At 49.3% G+C, this 20,754-nt stretch overlaps 1 protein-coding gene across 1 annotated transcript; it reads left to right on the top strand.

Annotated features, from left to right (window-relative positions):
* The first annotated feature begins 1,323 nt into the window (after window positions 1-1,323).
* PSMD4 (proteasome 26S subunit ubiquitin receptor, non-ATPase 4) lies at window positions 1,324-19,225 on the top strand. Its single transcript, XM_033082603.2, has 10 exons — window positions 1,324-1,471; window positions 3,156-3,296; window positions 3,955-4,069; window positions 6,020-6,106; window positions 8,313-8,381; window positions 9,819-10,034; window positions 15,029-15,137; window positions 16,370-16,501; window positions 17,792-17,859; window positions 18,995-19,225. The coding sequence occupies exons 1-10, from the start codon at window positions 1,446-1,448 to the stop codon at window positions 19,223-19,225; spliced, it is 1,194 nt and encodes a 397-aa protein (XP_032938494.1). The 5' UTR covers window positions 1,324-1,445.
* The last annotated feature ends 1,529 nt before the right edge of the window (window positions 19,226-20,754 follow it).

Raw genomic sequence — 20,754 nt, 5'->3', positions numbered from 1 at the left:
TTTTCCTGGATTTTTCCTAGAATTTTCCTGGATTTTCTCTGGAATTTTCCTGAATTTTTCCTGGAATTTTTCTGGAATTTTCCTGGAATTTTTCTGGAATTTTTCTGGAATTTTCATGGATTTTTTCCTGGAATTTTCCTGGATTTTTCTAGAATTTTCCTGGAATTTTTCTGGAATTTTCCTGGAATCTTTCACGGAATTTTTCTGGAATTTTTCTGGAATTTTCTGGAATTTTTCCTGGAAATTTTCTGGATTTTTCCTGGAATTTTCCTGGAATTTTTCTGGAATTTCTCCTTGAATTTTCCTGGAATTTTCTGGAATTTTTCTGGAATTTTCTCGAATTTTCCTGGAATTTTTCTGGAATTTTCATGGATTTTTTCCTGGAATTTTCCTGGATTTTTCTGGAATTTTCTGGATTTTCCTGGATTTTTCCTGGAACTTTTCTGGAATTTTTCTGGATTTTTCCTGGAATTTTCTGGAATTTTTCTGGAATTTTCCTGGGTTAGGAATTTGAATTTTTCTGGAATTTTTCTGGAATTTTTCTGGAATTTTCCTGGAATTTTCCTGGGTTGGGAATTGGAATGTTCCTGGAATTTTTCTGGAATTTTCCCTGGAATTTTCCTGGAATTTTTCTGGAATTTTTCTGGAATTTTCCTGGAATTTTCCTGGATTTTTCCTAGAATTCTTCTGGAATTTTCCTGGAATTTTTCTGGAATTTTCCTGAAATTTTTCCTGGATTTTTTCTGGAATTTTCCTGGAATTTTCTTGGAATTTTCCTGGAATTTTTCTGGAATTTTTCTGGAATTTTCGTGGAATTTTTCTGGAATTTTCCTGGAATTTTTCTGGAATTTTCCTGGAATTTTTCTGGAATTTTCCTGGAATTTTCTTGGAATTTTCCACGCCCACCCTGGAATTGTCACCGTTTGTCCCCTTGGGGCCACCAAGGACCTGGGGACACCCCTGGGGACATCAGAGAGGACACTGGGGACATTAATGGGGGACACTGGGGACATTATTGGGGGCATTAACGGGGACATTGGGGACACTGGGGACAAGGGAACAGCCCTGGGGACATTGGGGACACTGGGGACAAGGGAACAGCCCTGGGGACATTGGGGACACTGGGACAACATTGGGGACACCCCCGGGGTGGCCTGGTGGGGGACAACCCTGGGGACACTCAGGGACATTAATGGGGACAGGGGACAGCCCTGAGCGCGACACGGAGACACCCGTGGGTCGCTCGGGGGGACAGGAGAGGGGACAATCCTGAGGACAACGGCCGCCATCATCCCCGGGCCGCCAGAACTACAACTCCCAGCATGCTCCGCGCGGCACCCCGCCTAGACGGAGCGCGCTGATTGGCTGCGGGCTCTGGACCAATCAGCGCGCGCGTTGTTGGGCGCTGTTGGGGAGCGGGCCGGGCGCTGCGAGAAGGGGTCAAGATGGTTCTGGAGAGCACCATGGTGTGGTGAGAGCGGCGGGGGGGACTCGGGGACCTCCTGTGCTGTCCCCCGGGACCCTCACGGCATCTCCCGGCCCTCCCTGGCCCGGCCCGGCTCGGCCGCTTTCCCTGAGTCATGGCGGGCCCGGCCTGAGGGCTGGGGGGGGGGCTGAGGGGGCTGAGGGGACACGGAGGGACGTGAGGGGACAGGGAGGGACATGAGGACACAGGGAGGGATGTGAGGGGACAGGGAGGGACATGAGGGGACAGACGGGCTGGGCTGAGGGGGAGGCAGGGCCTGAGGGGATTGGGGAGTTCTGAGGGGATTTAGGAAATCTGAGGGGACTTTGGGGGGTCTGAGGAGATTTAGGAAATCTGAGGGAACTTTAGGGGATCTGAGGGGAATTTTAAAGGGGTCTATGGGGGTTTAAGGGGGATCTGAGGTGATCTAGAGGCTGTGAGGAGATTTAAAGAGGCTGAGAGGATTTAGGGGGTCTGAGGGGATTTTTGGGAAGTCTGAGGGAGTTTGGGGGGGTTTATGGGGGGTCTGAGGATTTTGGGGTTTCTCTGAGGGAGTTCAGGGCATTTCTCAGGATCCCCCCACGCCATTCCTGGTGTTTTTATCCTGAGGATTTTGGGGTTTCTCTGAGGGTTTCCCCTGCACCATTCCTGATATTTTTTCCCTGAGGATTTTGAGGTTTCTCTGAGGATTTCAGGGGGGCTCTGAGGCAGTCCAGGGATTTTCTTTGAGTGTCCCCCTCACCCCACTCCCCTGTTTTGTTTTTTCCCTGAGGATTTTGGGGTTTCTCTGAAGGAGTTCAGGGGAGTTTCTCTGAAGGTTTCCTGGATTTCCCCTGCACCATTCCCGATATTTTTTCCTGAGAATTTTGGGGTTTCTCTGAGGGTTTCCCCCACAACATTCCTGGTGTTTTTTCCATGAGGATTTTGGGGGAGCTCTGAGGGATTTCAGGGGGGTTTCTCTGAGTGTCCCCCCCACCCCACTCCCCTGTTTTGTTTTTCCCTGAGGATTTTGGGGTTTCTCTCAGGGTTTCCCCCACACCATTCCCAATTATTTTCCCCTGAGGATTTTGGGTTTCTCTGAGGATTTCAGGGCAGCTCTGAGGCAGTCCAGGGATTTTCCCTGAGTGCTCCCCCGCTCCCCTGTTTTGTTTTTCCCTGAGGATTTTAGGGGAGCTCTGAGGGATTTCAGGGGGGTTTCTCTGAGGGTTTACCCCCACACCATTCCCAGTATTTTTTCCCTGAGGTTTTTGGGGTTTCTCTGAGTGCTCCCCCCAACCCCACTCCCCTGTTTTGTTTTTCCCTGAGGATTTTGGGGTTTCTCTGAGGGAATTCAGGGGGCTCTGAGGGAATTCAGGGGTTTCTCTGAGGGAGTCCAGGGAGTTTTTCTGAGGGTTTCCCTCCACACCATTCCCAATTATTTTCCCCTGAGGATTTTGGGGTTTTTCTGAGGGTTTCCCCTGCACCATTCCCGATATTTTCCCCTGAGGATTCTGGGGTTTCTCTGAGGGAATTCAGGGGGGTTTCTCTCAGGATTTCCTGGGTTTCCCCCCACACCATTCCCAGTATTTTTCCCCTGAGGATTTTGGGGTTTCTCTGAGGGATTTCAGGGCAGCTCTGAGGGAATCCAGGGATTTTCCCTGAGTGTCCCCCTCACCCCTCTCCCTGTTTTTCTCTCCCCCTGGCCCTGCAGCGTGGATAACAGCGAGTACATGCGCAACGGGGATTTCCTGCCCACGCGGCTGCAGGCGCAGCAGGACGCCGTCAACATCGTGTGCCACTCCAAAACCCGCAGCAACCCCGAGAACAACGTGGGGCTCATCACCCTGGCCAAGTGAGGGGCTGGGGGTGCGGGGAAAGGGGGTGGGAGTGCTGGGAATGCAGGGAAAAGGGGATGGGAGTGCTGGGAATTCAGGAAAAGGGGATGGGGATCCAGGAAAAGGGAGATGGGAGTGCTGGGATTCAGGGAATAGGAGCTGGAGATTCAGGGAATTACAGGAATCCCAGAAAAAGGTTGCTGGGAATGCCAGGAATTCAGGGAAAAGGAGTTTTGGATCCAGGGAATTCAGGGAAAAGGAGCTGGGGATTCCAGGATCAGCCTGGAAATTCTGAGATCAGCCTGGGAATTCCAGGGGAAAGGAGCTGGAAATTCCAAGGAAAAAGAGCTGGAAATTCCAGGGAAAAGGAGCTGAAAATTCCAGGGAAAATGAGCTGGGAATTCCAGGCAAAACGAGCTGGAAATTCCAGGAAAAAAGAGCTGGAAATTCCAGGGAAAAAGAGCTGGGAATTCCAGGGAAAAGGAGCTGGAAACTCCAGGAAAAAGAGCTGGGAATTCCAAGAAAAGAATCAAAATCATTGCAACCCCCTTGCAAATCTCTCATTTCCTCCCAAATTCCCAAAGAAAGTCCCCAGGAATCCCTCCCTGAGTTCACCCCAGGCTGGAATTCCCTCCCCAATCCCGAGGGGATGCCAGGAATTCTCTCCCCCCGCAGTAACTGCGAGGTGCTGACCACGCTGACGCCGGACACCGGGCGCATCCTGTCCAAGCTGCACACGGTGCAGCCCAAGGGCAAAATCACCTTCGGCACCGGCATCCGCGTGGCCCACGTGAGTCCTGCCCACAGAGTTCCCAGAATTCCCAAAATTCCGGGTTTGGGGGAGTGGGGGTGTGGGGAATGGGGTTTGTGGGGTTGGTTTTTGTTTTTGTGGTGGAGATTGCGGGGGTTTGGAGTGAATCTGGGGGATTCTGGCTTAAATCTCCAATGGGAATCCCACAGAAATCCTAGGAAATCCAATAGAAATCCCAGGAAATCCAACCTAAACCCCAGAAAATCCAATGGGAATCCATGGAAATCCCAGAAAATCCAATGGGAATCCATGGAAATCCCAGAAAATCCAACAGGATTTTCCAAGGGAAATCCCACAGAAATCCCAATGGGAATCCCTGGAAATCCCGCAGAAATCCCAACCGGAATCCCTGGAAATTCCACACAAATCCCAGGAAATCCAGTGGAAATCCCACAGAAATCCCAATGGGAATCCATGGAAATCCAACCTAAATCCTAGGAAATCCAATGGGAATCCAATGGAAATCCCATAGAAATCCCAGGAAATCCCAACAGGATTTTCCAAGGCAAGTCCCACAGAAATCCCAATGGAAATCCAATGGAAATCCCAATGGGAATCCGTGGAAATTCCACAGAAATCCTAGGAAATCCTACAGGAATCCATGGAAATCCCAACAGGAATTCAATGGAAATCCCTCAGAAATCCCAACAGGAATCCATGGAAATCCCACACAAATCCCAGAAAATCCAAGGGAAATCCCACATAAATCCCAGGAAATCCAACCTAAATCCCAGAAAGTCCAATGGGAATCCATGGAAATCCAATAGAAATCCCACAGAAATCCCAGGGAATCCATGGAAATCCCAGGGAATCCCACAGAAATCCCAGGAAATCCAATGGAAATCCCACAGAAATCCCAATGGGAATCCATGGAAATCCCACAGAAATCCCAATGGGAATCCATGGAAATCCAACCTGAATCCCAATGGGAATCCAATGGAAATCCCAGGAAATCCCAACAGGAATCCATGGAAATCCAACCTAAATCTCAGGAAATCCAGTGGGAATCTGTGGAAATCCCACAGAAATCCCAGGGAATCCATTGGGAATCTGTGGAAATCCCATAGAAATCCTAGGAAATCCAACAGGATTTTCCAAGGGAAATCCCATAGAAATCCCAATGGAAATCCCACAGAAATCCTAAGAAATCCAATAGGAATCCAATGGAAATCCATGGAAATCCCACAGAAATCCCAATGGGAATCCCACAGAAATCCCAGGGAATCCCAACAAGAATCCATGGAAATCCCACAGAAAATCCAATGGGAATCCAATGGAAATCCCACAGAAATCCCAGGAAATCCAACAGGATTTTCCAAGGGAAATCCCATAGAAATCCCAATGGAAATCCCACAGAAATCCTAAGAAATCCAATAGGAATCCAATGGAAATCCATGGAAATCCCACAGAAATCCCAATGGAAATCCCACAGAAATCCCAATGGGAATCCATGGAAATCCCAGAAAATCCAATAGAAATCCCACAGAAATCGCAGGAAATCCAACAGGATTTTCAAAGGGAAATCCCAATGAAAATCCCACAGAAATCCCAACAGGAATCCAATGGAAATCTCAAAGAAATCCCAATGGGAATCCATGGAAATCCCACAGAAATCCCAGAGAATCCTACAGGAATCCATGGAAATCCCAACAGGAATCCAATGGAAATCCTACAGAAATCCCAACGGGAATCCATGGAAATCCCACAGAAATCCCAGAAAATCCAATGGAAATCCCACAGGAATCCCAGGAAATCCAATGGAAATCCCACAGAAATCCCAATGGGAATCCACCCCAAATCCCAGAATGTCCCCAAATCCCAGAATGCCCCCAAATCCTGGGAATGACCCCAAACCCTTGGCATGCCCCCAAACCCCTGGAATGCCCCCAAACCCTTGGCATGCCCCCACATCCCGGGGTTTTGGTGCAGCTGGCGCTGAAGCACCGGCAGGGCAAGAACCACAAGATGAGAATCATCGCCTTCGTGGGGAGCCCCGTGCACGACAGCGACAAGGACGTGAGTGCGGACGGCGGGGGCGGGTTTGGGATCACGGGATGGGGTCTGGGATAATGGGATCGGGTCTGGGATCACAGCGGGGTCGGGTCTGGGATCACAGGATTGGCCTCAGGATAATGGGATTGGGTCTGGGATCACAGTGGGATCGGGTCTGGGATCGTGGGATCGGGTTTGGGATCATGGGATGGGGTCTGGGATAATGGGATTGGGTTTGGGATCACAGTGGGATTGGGTCTGGGATCACAGGATCGGGTCTGGGATCACAGTGGGATTGGGTGTAGGATAACAGTGGGATCAGGTCTGGGATCACAGTGGGGTCACAGCGGGATCGGGTCTGGGATCACAGTGGGATTGGCTCTGGGATCACAGCGAGATCAGGTCTGGGATAATGGGATTGGGTCTGGGATCACAGCAGGATCGGGTCTGGGATAATGGGATCAGGTCTGGGATAATGGGATTGGGTCTGGGATAATGGGATTGGGTCTGGGATATTGGGATCAGGTCTGGGATCACAGCAGGATCAGGTCTGGGATAATGGGATCGGGTCTGGGATAATGGGATTGGGTCTGGGATAATGGGATCGGGTCTGGGATAATGGGATCGGGTCTGGGATAATGGGATCGGCTCTGGGATAATGGGATTGGGTTTGGGATAATGGGATTGGGTGTGGGATCACAGCGGGATCGGGTCTGGGATCACAGGATTGGCTCTTGGATCACAGTGGGATCAGCTCTGGGATCAGCTCTGGGATCAGCTCTGGGATCACTCTGGGATCACTCTGGGATCAGCTCTGGGATCAGCTCTGGGATCAGCTCTGGGATCACTCTGGGATCAGCTCTGGGATCAGCTCTGGGATCAGCTCTGGGATCAGCTCTGGGATCACTCTGGGATCAGCTCTGGGATCAGCTCTGGGATCAGCTCTGGGATCAGCTCTGGGATCACTCTGGGATCACTCTGGGATCAGCTCTGGGATCAGCTCTGGGATCACTCTGGGATCACTCTGGGATCACACTGGGATCACTCTGGGATCAGCTCTGGGATCACACTGGGATCAGCTCTGGGATCACACTGGGATCAGCTCTGGGATCACACTGGGATCAGCTCTGGGATCAGCTGTGGGATCACTCTGGGATCAGCTCTGGGATCAGCTCTGGGATCAGCTCTGGGATCACTCTGGGATCACTCTGGGATCAGCTCTGGGATCAGCTCTGGGATCACACTGGGATCAGCTCTGGGATCACACTGGGATCAGCTCTGGGATCAGCTCTGGGATCACACTGGGATCACTCTGGGATCAGCTCTGGGATCACACTGGGATCACACTGGGATCACACTGGGATCACTCTGGGATCACACTGGGATCAGCTCTGGGATCAGCTCTGGGATCACTCTGGGATCAGTTCTGGGATCACACTGGGATCACTCTGGGATCACACTGGGATCAGCTCTGGGATCAGCTCTGGGATCACACTGGGATCACACTGGGATCACTCTGGGATCACACTGGGATCAGCTCTGGGATCAGCTCTGGGATCACTCTGGGATCAGTTCTGGGATCACACTGGGATCACTCTGGGATCACACTGGGATCAGCTCTGGGATCAGCTCTGGGATCACACTGGGATCACTCTGGGATCAGCTCTGTGATCAGCTCTGGGATCACTCTGGGATCACACTGGGATCAGCTCTGGGATCAGCTCTGGGATCACACTGGGATCAGCTCTGGGATCAGCTCTGGGATCACACTGGGATCACTCTGGGATCAGTTCTGGGATCACACTGGGATCACACTGGGATCAGCTCTGGGATCACACTGGGATCACTCTGGGATCAGCTCTGGGATCAGCTCTGGGATCACACTGGGATCACTCTGGGATCAGCTCTGGGATCAGCTCTGGGATCACACTGGGATCACTCTGGGATCAGCTCTGGGATCAGCTCTGGGATCACACTGGGATCAGCTCTGGGATCAGCTCTGGGATCAGCTCTGGGATCACACTGGGATCACTCTGGGATCAGCTCTGGGATCACTCTGGGATCAGCTCTGGGATCACTCTGGGATCACTCTGGGATCACTCTGGGATAACAATGGGATCACTCTGGGATCACTCTGGGATCACACTGGGATCAGCTCTGGGATCACTCTGGGATCAGCTCTGGGATCCAGTCTGGCTCTGCTGATCCCAACCATTCCTGTTTTTCCCAGCTGGTGAAGTTGGCCAAGCGCCTGAAGAAGGAGAAAGTGAACGTGGACATCATCAACTTTGGAGAGGAGGTGAGAATCTGGGAATGGCCAGACAGGGATCTGGGAATTGTCACATTCCAGGCAGCAATTCCAGACCTTTCCTTCTTCCATGTTTGGGTTGGAAAATTCTAAGAGGTTTTTTAGGAATTAGCTCAGTCCTTGAGGATTTTGGGGCCTTTTCCCAAGGTTTTTACTCCAGGGAAAACCCCAATTCCCAAATTTTAGTGTGTCCCAAACCCTTCCCATCCCTGGTTTCCTGTTGGGAATTTTTTGACTCCTCAGCAGTTGGATTTGAGGATCTTGGAACCCTTTTCCAACATTTAATGAATCCCATAAACCCCAAATCTTTTGGATCTTCCAACACCAAACCCCACAGTCTCACAGATCTCAAAAACCCAAATTCCCAAATTTCCCTGCATCCCAAACCCTTCCCATCCCTGATTTCCTACTGGGAATTTGTTGAGTCTTCAGGAGCTGAATTTGATGTTCCAGAGCCCTTTTCCAACATTTAATGATCCCACAAACCCCAAATCTCTTGGATCTTCCAACACCAAACCCCATGGGCTCACAGATCCCAAAAAAACCCCAAATCCCAAATTTCCCTGCATCCCATCCCCAAATTTCCTACTGGGAATTTCCCACTTAAATTCCCAACCCCCACAAAACCCCAAATCCTTTCCACCTCCAAAACCCCAAACCCCACAATCCCCAAACCCCACAATTCCCCAAACCCCACAATCCCCAAATCCCACAATTCCCAAACCCCACACCCCACAATTCCCAAATCTCAAACCCCACAATTCCCAAATCCCAAACCCCACAATCCCCAAACCCCACAATTCCCAAAACCCCAAACCCCACAATTCCCAAATCCCACAATTCCCAAACCCCACACCCCACAATTCCCAAATCTCAAACCCCACAATTCCCCAAACCCTAAACCCCACAATTCCCAAACCCCACAATCCCCAAACCCCACACTCCAAACCCCACAATTCCCCAAACCCCACAATTCCCAAATCCCAAACCCCAAATCCCACACCCCACAATTCCCAAATCTCAAACCCCAAACCGCACAATTCCCAAATCTCAAACCCCACAATCCCCAAACCCCACAATTCCCAAACCCCACAATTCCCAAATCCCAAACCCCACAATTCCCCAAACCCCAAATCCCACAATTCCCAAATCCCAAACCCCAAACCCCAAACCCCACAATTCCCACACCCCAAACCCCACACCCCAAATCCCAAACCCCACACCCCAAACCCCACAATTCCCAAATCCCAAACCCCACAATCCCCAAATCCCACAATTCCCCAAATCCCACAATTCCCACACCCCAAACCCCACAATCCCCAAACCCCACACTCCAAACCCCACAATTCCCAAACCCCACAATTCCCACACCCCAAACCCCACAATTCCCAAACCCCAATCCCCAAACGCCACATTTCCCCTCCCCAGGAGGCCAACACGGAGAAGCTGACGGCGTTCATCACGGCGCTCAACGGCAAGGACGGCAGCGGCTCCCACCTGGTGACGGTGCCGCCGGGGCCCAGCCTGGCCGACGCCCTCATCAGCTCCCCCATCCTGGCCGGGGAGGGAGGGGCCATGCTGGGCCTGGGGGCTTCTGACTTCGAGTTCGGGGTGGATCCCAGTGCTGACCCCGAGCTGGCTCTGGTAGGGATCCCAAAATTCTCAAATTTCAGTGTTTTTAGCGTCAAAATCCCGTAAAATCCCAAATGTCGCGATTCCGCCATGCATGTCCCAAATTCCACATCCATGTCCCAATTCCTCCATCCTTGCTGGGTCTGGGGGCTTCTGACTTCGAGTTTGGGGTGGATCCCAGTGCTGATCCCAAGATGGCTCTGGTAGGGATCATGGAATTCCTAAAATTCCCAAAATTCAGGTGTTTGCGGCATCAAAATCCCATAAAATCCCAAATCGCGATTGTCGCATCCATGTCCCAACTCCTCCATTTGCGTCCCAAATTCCCCATCCATGTCCCAATTCCTCAATCCATGCTGGGCCTGGGGGCTTCTGACTTTGAGTTTGGGATGGATCCCAGTGCTGACCCCGAGCTGGCTCTGGTAGGGATCCCAAAATTCCCAAAATTCTCAAATTTCAGTGTTTTTAGCGTCAAAATCCCGTAAAATCCTAAATGTCGCTATTCACATCCATGTCCCAAAATCCCCCATTCACGTCCCAAAATCCCCCATCCATGCTGGGCCTGGGGGCTTCTGACTTCGAGTTCAGGGTGGATCCCAGTGCTGACCCCGAGCTGGCTCTGGTAGGGATCCCAAAATTCCCAAAATTCCTAAAATTCAGTGTTTTTAGCGTCAAAATCCCGTAAAATCCTAAATGTCGCGATTCCGCCATGCATGTCCCAAATTCCACATCCATGTCCCAATTCCACCATCCATGCTGGGTCTGGGGGCTTCTGACTTCGAGTTTGGGGTGGATCCCAGTGCTGACCCCGAGCTGGCTCTGGTAGGGATCCCAAAATTCCCAAAATTCAGTGTTTGCAGCACCAAAATCCCGTAAAATCCTAAATGTCGCAATTGTCCCATCCGCGTCCCAACTCCCCCATTCATGTCCCAAATTCCACATCCATGTCCCAAATTCCACATCCATGCTGGGCCTGGGGGCTTCTGACTTCATGTTTGGGGTGGATCCCAGTGCTGACCCCGAGCTGGCTCTGGTAGGGATCCCAAAATTCTCAAATTTCAGTGTTTTTAGCACTAAAATCCCGTAAAATCCCAAATCGCGATTGTCCCATCCATGTTTCAACTCCCCCATCCATGTCCCAATTCCTCCATCCATGCTGGGCCTGGGGGCTTCTGACTTCATGTTTGGGGTGGATCCCAGTGCTGACCCCGAGCTGGCTCTGGTAGGGATCCCAAAATTCCCAAATTTCAGTGTTTTCAGCACCAAAATCCCGTAAAATCCCAAATTGCGATTGTCCCATCCATGTCCAAACTCCCCCATCCATGTCCCAATTCCTCCATCCCTGCTGGGTCTGGGGGCTTCTGAGTTTGAGTTTGGGGTGGATCCCAGTGCTGACCCCGAGCTGGCTCTGGTAGGGATCCCAAAATTCCCAAAATTCCCAAATTTCCATGGGATTGGGTGTTTGCACCATCAAAATCCCGTAAAATCCCAAATGTCGCGATTCCGCCATGCATGTCCCAAATTCCACATCCATGTCCCAATTCCTCCATCCATGCTGGGCCTGGGGGCTTCTGACTTCGAGTTTGGGGTGAATCTCAGCACTGACCCCAAGCTGGCTCTAGTAGGAATCATGGAATTCCTAAAATTCCCAAAATTCAGGTGTTTGTGGCATCAAAATCCCATAAAATCCTAAATGTCGCGATTGTCCCATCCATGTCCCAAATTCCACATCCATGTCCCAATTCCTCCATCCATGCTGGGCCTGGGGGCTTCTGACTTTGAATTCAGGGTGGATCCCAGTGCTGATCCTGAGCTGGCTCTGGTAGGGATCCCAAAATTCCCAAAATTCTCAAATTTCAGTGTTTTTAGCGTCAAAATCCCGTAAAATCCCAAATGTCGCGATTCCGCCATGCATGTCCCAAATTCCACATCCATGTCCCAATTCCTCCATCCATGCTGGGTCTTGGGGCTTCTGAGTTCCAGTTTGGGGTGGATCCCAGTGCTGACCCCGAGCTGGCTCTGGTAGGGATCCCAAAATTCCCAAATTTCAGTGTTTTTAGCGTCAAAATCCCGTAAAATCCTAAATGTCGCGATTGTCGCATCCATGTCGCAACTCCCCCATTCACGTCCCAAATTCCACATCCCTGCTGGGCCTGGGGGCTTCTGACTTTGAGTTTGGGGTGGATCCCAGTGCTGACCCCGAGCTGGCTCTGGTAGGGATCATGGAATTCCTAAAATTCAGTGTTTTTAGCGTCAAAATCCCGTAAAATCTTAAATGTCGCCATTCCGCCATGCATGTCCCAAATTCCACATCCATGTCCCAATTCCTCCATCCATGCTGGGCCTGGGGGCTTCTGACTTCGAGTTTGGGGTGGATCCCAGTGCTGATCCTGAGCTGGTTCTGGTAGGGATCATGGAATTCCCAAAATTCCCAAAATTCAGGTGTTTGCGGCATCAAAATCCCATAAAATCCCAAATCGCGATTGTCGCATCCATGTCCCAACTGCTCCATTTGCGTCCCAAATTCCCCATCCATGTCCCAATTCCTCAATCCATGCTGGGCCTGGGGGCTTCTGACTTCGAGTTTGGGGTGGATCCCAGCGCTGACCCCGAGCTGGCTCTGGTAGGGATCCCAAAATTCCCAAAATTCTCAAATTTCAGTGTTTTTAGCGTCAAAATCCCGTAAAATCCCAAATGTCGCGATTCCGCCATGCATGTCCCAAATTCCACATCCATGTCCCAATTCCTCCATCCATGCTGGGTCTTGGGGCTTCTGAGTTCCAGTTTGGGGTGGATCCCAGTGCTGACCCCGAGCTGGCTCTGGTAGGGATCCCAAAATTCCCAAATTTCAGTGTTTTTAGCGTCAAAATCCCGTAAAATCCTAAATGTCGCGATTGTCGCATCCATGTTTCAACTCCCCCATTCACGTCCCAAATTCCACATCCCTGCTGGGCCTGGGGGCTTCTGACTTTGAGTTTGGGGTGGATCCCAGTGCTGACCCCGAGCTGGCTCTGGTAGGGATCCCAAAATTCCCAAATTTCAGTGTTTTTAGCGTCAAAATCCCGTAAAATCCTAAATGTCGCCATTCCGCCATGCATGTCCCAAATTCCACATCCATGTCCCAATTCCTCCATCCATGCTGGGTCTGGGGGCTTCTGGCTTTGAGTTTGGGGTGGATCCCAGTGCTGACCCCGAGCTGGCTCTGGTAGGGATCATGGAATTCCTAAAATTCCCAAAATTCCATGAGATTGGGTGTTTTTAGCGTCAAAATCCCGTAAAATCTTAAATGTCGCGATTCCGCCATGCATGTCCCAAATTCCACATTCACGTCCCGAATTCCACATCCATGCTGGGCCTGGGGGCTTCTGACTTTGAGTTCAGGGTGGATCCCAGTGCTGACCCCGAGCTGGCTCTGGTAGGGATCATGGAATTCCTAAAATTCAGTGTTTTTAGCGTCAAAATCCCGTAAAATCCTAAATGTCGCGATTGTCGCATCCATGTTTCAACTCCCCCATTCATGTCCCAAATTCCACATCCCTGCTGGGCCTGGGGGCTTCTGACTTTGAGTTCAGGGTGGATCCCAGTGCTGACCCCGAGCTGGCTCTGGTAGGGATCATGGAATTCCTAAAATTCCCAAAATTCAGGTGTTTGCGGCATCAAAATCCCATAAAATCCCAAATCGCGATTGTCGCATCCATGTCCCAACTCCCCCATTCACGTCCCAAATTCCACATCCATGCTGGGCCTGGGGGCTTCTGAGTTCCAGTTTGGGGTGGATCCCAGTGCTGACCCCGAGCTGGCTCTGGTAAGGATCCCAAAATTCCCAAAATTCTCAAATTTCAGTGTTTTTAGCGTCAAAATCCCGTAAAATCCTAAATGTCGCGATTCCGCCATGCATGTCCCAAAATGCCCCGTCCATGTCCCAAATTCCACATCCATGCTGGGCCTGGGGGCTTCTGACTTTGAGTCTGGGGTGGATCCCAGTGCTGACCCCGAGTTGGCTCTAGTAGGGATCATGGAATTCCCAAAATTCCCAAAATTCAGTGTTTGCAGCATCAAAATCCCATAAAATCCCAAAATGTCGCGATTGTCCCATCCATGTCCCAAATTCCACATCCATGTCCCAATTCCTCAATCCATGCTGGGCCTGGGGGCTTCTGACTTCGAGTTTGGGGTGAATCTCAGCACTGACCCCAAGCTGGCTCTGGTAGGGATCATGGAATTCCTAAAATTCAGTGTTTTTAGCGTCAAAATCCCATAAAATCCTAAATGTCGTGATTGTCGCATCCATGTCCCAACTCCCCCATTCACGTCCCAAATTCCACATCCATGCTGGGCCTGGGGGCTTCTGACTTTGAGTTCAGGGTGGATCCCAGTGCTGACCCCGAGCTGGCTCTGGTAGGGATCATGGAATTCCCAAATTTCCATGAGATTGGGAATTTTGAACTTAAGAATCTCACAAAATCCCAAATTTCCCAACTACCCCAAGATTGACCCCAAAATTCCCAAAGAATTGGGAATTTCCAACATCAAAATCCACCAAATCCCAAATAATTTGGGAATTTCCAATATCAGAATCCCACAAAACCCCAAAGATTTGGGAATTCCCAACATCAGAATCCCACAAAACCCCAAATCCTCAAAATCCCAAACTGGGGAATTTCCAACATCAGAATCCCCCAAAATCCCAAAGATTTGGGAATTCCCAACATCAGAATCCCACAAAATCCCAAATAATTTGGGAATTTCCAATATCAGAATCCCCACAAAATCCCAAATATTTTGAGAATTTCCAATATCAGAATCCCACAAAACCCCAAATCCCCCAAAATCCCAAACCGCGGAATTTCCCACTTTACGACCCCCCCCTACGAATGACCCCAAAATCCCCAAAAATTTGGGATTTTCCCACCTCAAACCCCAAATCCTTGTCTCCTGTCCCTCTCCCACCCCTCATTCTGGGTTTTTTAATCCCAAATCCTTTTTTTTTTTGGGGGGTTTTCCAGGCTCTCCGCGTGTCCATGGAGGAGCAGCGGCAGCGGCAGGAGGAGGAGGCGCGGAGGGCGGCGGCGGCCTCGGCGGCTGAGGCTGGGATTGCTGCAGCTGGGGGGGATGGTGAGGGAGGGATTTATGGGATTTGGGATGGGATTTATGGGATTATTTATGGGATTTATGGGATTTATGGGGTTGGGGATGAAAAGATGGAGGAGGCTCAAAGGTTGGGATCGCCGCGGCCCGCGGGATGGGTAGGGAAGGATTTATGGGATTTGTGGGGTTGGGATTTATGGGATTTGTGGGGTTGGGATTGATGAGATGGGATTTGTGGGATGGCTCTGGGATGGACATTTGGGAAAAATTCTTCCCTGGGAAGGTGGGAATACCCGTGGATTATTGCCAGGCTATCCCATGGATTATTCGTGGGGTATCCCATGGATTCCTGGCCCACCCCATGGATTATTCCTGGGCTATCCCATGGATTATTCCTGGGACATTCCATGGATTATTCCTGGGCTATCCTATGGATTATTTCTGGAATGTTCCATGAGTTCCTGGAATATTCCATGAATTCCTGGAACATTCCATGGATTATTCCTGGGCTATCCCATGGATTATTCCTGGAATGTTCCATGAGTTCCTGGGACATTCCATGGATAACTCCTGGGACATTCCATGGATTATTCCTGGGACATTCCCTGGATTTCTGGGACATCCCATGGATTATTCTTGGGCTATTCCATGAATTCCTGGGACATTCCATGGATTATTCCTGGGCTATCCCATGGATTATTTCTGGAATGTTCCATGAGTTCCTGGGCTATTCCATGAATTCCTGGGACATTCCATGGATTTTTCCTGTGCTATCCCATGGATTATTCCTGGGCTATCCCATGGATTATTCCTGGCCCACCCCATGGATTATTCCTGTGCTATCCCATAGATTATTTCTGGAATGTTCCACGAGTTCCTGGAATATCCCATGGATTATTCCTGGGCTATTCCATGGATTATTCCTGTAATGTTCCACGAGTTCCTGGGCTATCCCATGGATTATTCTTGGAATGTTCCATAAATTCCTGGAATATTCCATGGATTATTCCTGTGCTATCCCATGGATTATTTCTGGAATGTTCCATGAATTCCTGGGCTGTTCCATGGATTATTCCTGGGCTATCCCATGGATTATTCTCCATGGATTTCTGGGATACCCCATGGATTATTCCTGGACTGTCCCATGGATTATTCCTGGGCTATCCCATGGATTATTCCTGGGACATTCCATGAATTCCTGGCCCACCCCATGGATTTCTGGGCTATCCCACGGATTTTCCCTGCCCTGTGTCCAGCAGAGTCGGACGAGGCCCTGCTCAAGATGACCATGGGGCAGCCGGAGTTCGGCCGCGCGGGGCTGCCGGACCTGAGCTCCATGAGTGAGGAGGAGCAGATCGCCTACGCCATGCAGATGTCGCTGCAGGGCGCCGGTGCGTGCCCAAAAACTGGGGGAAAATGTGGGGAAAATGTGGGGAAATGTGGGGGAAACTTGGGGGAAATGTGGGAAAAATGTGGGGAAAATGCAGGGAAATGTGGGGAAAACTCAGGGGAAAAACTTGGGGGAAAATGTGGGGAAAAGCTAAGGGAAAACTTGGGGGAAAACGTGGGGAAAACTCGGGAAAAACTTGAAGAAAATGTGAGGAAAACTCAGGGAAAACTCAGGAAAATTCAGGGAAAAAGTGAAGAAAATCATGGGAAAAGCTTGGGAAAAAAGGGATAAACTTGGAAAAAAAGGAAAAAACAGGGAAAAGCTTGGGAAAAGGTCAAGAAAAACTCTGGAAAAACTCAGGGAAAACCCCAGAAACGATTCAGGAAAAACACCTGGGAAAGACTTGGGAAAAGCTTGGAAGGAACTCGGGGAAAACTCAAAAAAAACTTGGGAAAATCTCAGGAAAGACTCGGAAAAACTTGGGAAAAACCTCAGGAAAAACCCCAGAAAAACCTTGGGAAAAACTCAGGAAAAACTCAGGAAAATCTTGGGAAAAACTCAGGAAAAACTCAGGAAAAACTCAGGAAAACTCAGGAAAAAGTCAGGAAAAACTTGGGAAAACTCCAGGAAGAACTTAGGGAAAAACCCTGGGAAAAACTTGGGAAAAAAGTCAGGAAAAACTCGGGAATTTTAGCCTGGCTGGTCCCAGGGTTTTTTGTTTTTTTCCATGGATTTTGGGTTTCCATGGATTGGGTTTTGGGTTTCCATGGATTGGGTTTTGGGTTTCCATGGATTTTTGGGTTTCCATGGATTGGTTTTTGGGTTTCCATGGATTTTTGGGTTTTTTCCCATGTATTTTTGGGCTTCCATGGATCTTTGGCTTTCCATGGATTTTTGGGCTTCCATGGAATTTTTCTCCATGGATTGGTTTTTGGGTTCCCATGGATTTCTGGGTTTCCATGGATTGGGTTTTGGGTTTCCATGGATTTTGGGTTTCCATGGATTTCTGAGTTTCCATGGATTGGGTTTTGGGTTTCCATGGATTTTGGGTTCCCATGGATTGATTTTTGGGTTCCCATGGATTTTAGGTTTCCATGGATTGGGTTTTGGGTTTCCATGGATTCTGGGTTCCCATGGATTTTGGTTCCCATGGATTGTTTTCTGTGTTCCCATGGATTTTGGGTTCCCATTAATTGTTTTCTGCTCCCCATGGATTTGGGTTCCCATGAATTTCTGTGTTCCCATGGATTTTGGTTTCCATGGATTTTGGGTTCCTGGGTTGGTTTTGCAGAGTTTGCCCAGGCCGAGGCGGCCGAGGTCGACAGCGGGGCGGCCATGGACACGTCCGAGCCCGCCAAGGTGAGCCTGGGGGAGTCTGCAGGTCCTGGGAATCCCATCCCAGAAATCCCAGAAATCCCACAAATCCCATCCTACAAATCCCAGCAATGCCATCATTCCCATCCCACAAATCCCAGAAATCCCATCCCACAAATCCCACAAATCCCATCATCCCATAAATCCCATCCTAGAAATCCCAACCCACAAATCCCATAAATCCCATCAATCCCATCAATCCCATCAATCCCATCCCAGAAATCCCATCCCAGAAATCCCATCATCCTAGAAATCCCATCATCCCATCAAATCCCAACCCACAAATCCCAGAAATCCCACAAATCCCAACCCACAAATCTCAGCAATCCCATCATTCCCCTAAATCCCATCCCATAAATCCCCCCATCCCATGAAATCCCAACCCACAAATCCCACCATCCCATCAAATCCCATCCCATAAATCCCATCATTCCATCAAATCCCATCCCACAAATCCCAACCCACAAATCCCATCATCCCATCCCACAAATCCCATCATTCCCCTAAATCCCATCCCATCATTCCCATCCCATCAATCCCATAATTCCCATTATTCCCACCAGTTTTCCCATGGGCCCAGATGATCCCAAACCCCCCCAGGACAATCCCAAATCCCTCCAGGACAATCCCAAACCCCTTGGGACGATCCCAAACCCCACAGGACGATCCCAAATCCCTTGGGACAATCCCAAACCCCCCAGGACAATCCCAAACCCCTCCAGGACAATCCCAAACCCCCCAGGACGATCCCAAACCCCCCAGGACAATCCCAAACCCTCCAGGACAATCCCAAACCTCCCAGGATGATCCCAAACCCCCCAGGACGATCCCAAACTCCTTTGGGACAATCCCAAACCCCTCAAGGACAATCCCAAACCCCTCAGGACGATCCCAAACCCCTTGGGACGATCCCAAATCCTTTGTGACAATCCCAAACCCCCCCAGGACAATCCCAAATCCTTTGGGACAATCCCAAATCCCTTGGGACGATCCCAAACCTTCCAGGACGATCCCAAACCCCCCAGGACAATCCCAAATCCTTTGGGACGATCCCAAACCCCCCAGGACAATCTCAAATCCCCCGGATTCTCCCGGAATTCCGGAATTTTCCCCCCCGCAGGAAGAAGACGACTACGACGTGATGCAGGACCCGGAATTCCTGCAGAGCGTCCTGGAGAATCTGCCGGGGGTGGATCCCAACAACGAGGCCATCAGGAACGCCATGGGATCGCTGGCGTCGCAGGCGGCGCGCGAGCACCGCGACAACAACCGCGACAATCGCGATAATAACCGCGACAACAACCGCGATAACCGCGATAACCGCGACAGGAAGGACGAGGAGAAGAAATGAATTAAAGGGAATTAAAGGGATTAAAGGAATGCCAAGAATTGGTGTTGGGGTGCAGGGAGTTTGTTGGGAATTGTGGGAATTTGGGAATAAAAGGAGTTTGTTGGAAATAAAAGGAAATGTTCGAGAATGAAAGGAGTTGTTTGGAGTTTGTTGGGAATGGAATTTTTTGGGAATTAAAGGAATTTTTTGGGAATGGAATTTCTTGGGAATGGCGGGGATTTCTTGGGAATAAAAGGAATTTTTGGGGAATTAAAGGAATTTTTTGGGAATCAAAGGAATTTTTTGGGAATAAAAGGAATTTTTGGGGAATGGAAGGAATTTCTTGGGAATGGCAGGGATTTCTTGGGAATGAAAGGAACTTCTTGGGAATTACAGGAATTTGTTGGAAATTAAAGGAATTTCTTGGGAATCAAAGGAGTTTCTTGGGAATCAAAGGAATATTTTAGGAATCAAAGGAATTTTTTGGGAATGAAAGGAATTTTTTGGGAATAAAAGGAATTTTTGGGGAATTAAAGGAATTTCTTGGGAATGGCAGGGATTTCTTGGGAATAAAAGGAATTTTTTGGGATTGAAGAGTTTGTTGGGAATGGAATTTCTTGGGAATGGTGGGAATTTCTTGGGAATCAAAGGAGTTTCTTGGGAATGAAAGGAATTGCTTGGGAATAAAAGGAATTTTTTGGGAATTAAAGGAATTTCTTGGGAATCAAAGGAATTTCTTGGGAATTTTTGGAATTTCTTGGGAATCAAAGGAATTTCTTGGGAATTAAATGAATTTCTTGGGAATCAAAGGAATTTTGGGGGAATTAAAGGAATTTTTTGGGGAATTAAAGGAATATTTTGGGGATTAAAGGAATTTTTTGGGAATGGAATTTCTTGGGAATGGCGGGAATTTCTTGGGAATAAAAGGAATTTTTTGGAAATTAAAGGAATTGCTTGGGAATCAAAGGAACTTCTTGGGAATTAAGAGTTTGTTGGGAATGGAATTTCTTGGGAATCAAAGGAATTTCTTGGGAATCAAAGGAATTTATTGGGAATTAAAGGAGTTTCTTGGGAATGGCAGGAATTTTTTGAGAATAAAAGGAATTTGCTTGGGAATAAAAGGAATTTTTAGGGAATTAAAGGAATTTGTTGGAAATTAAAGGAATTTCTTGGGAATCAAAGGAGTTTCTTGGGAATCAAAGGAACTTCTTGGGAATAGAGGGGATTTCTTGGGAATCAAAGGAATTTTTTGGGAATTAAAGGAATATTTTGGGAATTAAAGGAATTTTTTGGGAATTTTGGGAATTTCTTGGGAATCAGGGGAACAATCAAAGGAATTCTAGGAATATTACAAGGATTTGCGCGGGAATTGCGGGAATAAAAGGAATTCCTGGACTGGGGGGTAACTGGAAATCTGGAATTCCCGGCACTGGGAGCACTGGAATTCCCGGGAATTCCCGCAGCAGCTCCCGGCATCCCCCGCGCGCTGTTTACAGTCAGGCCGAGGGGCGGGGCTGGACTGTGGATGGACAACTGAATCAACCAATCAG

This window comes from Catharus ustulatus, chromosome 30 (assembly GCF_009819885.2).
Source record: "Catharus ustulatus isolate bCatUst1 chromosome 30, bCatUst1.pri.v2, whole genome shotgun sequence".
Classification (NCBI taxonomy): Eukaryota; Metazoa; Chordata; class Aves; order Passeriformes; family Turdidae; genus Catharus; species Catharus ustulatus.
Note: the sequence above shows the minus strand (reverse complement) of the source record. Positions and strands in the feature narration are given on the sequence as shown.

Bases quoted from the DNA above. Each gene is read 5' to 3' on its own strand.
- PSMD4 (XM_033082603.2), top strand. From the start codon at position 1,446: ATGGTTCTGGAGAGCACCATGGTGTG. The intron at 6,107-8,312 runs GTGAGTGCGGAC...TGTTTTTCCCAG, and splicing joins TGCACGACAGCGACAAGGAC to CTGGTGAAGTTGGCCAAGCG. The intron at 16,502-17,791 runs GTGCGTGCCCAA...TTGGTTTTGCAG, and splicing joins GATGTCGCTGCAGGGCGCCG to AGTTTGCCCAGGCCGAGGCG.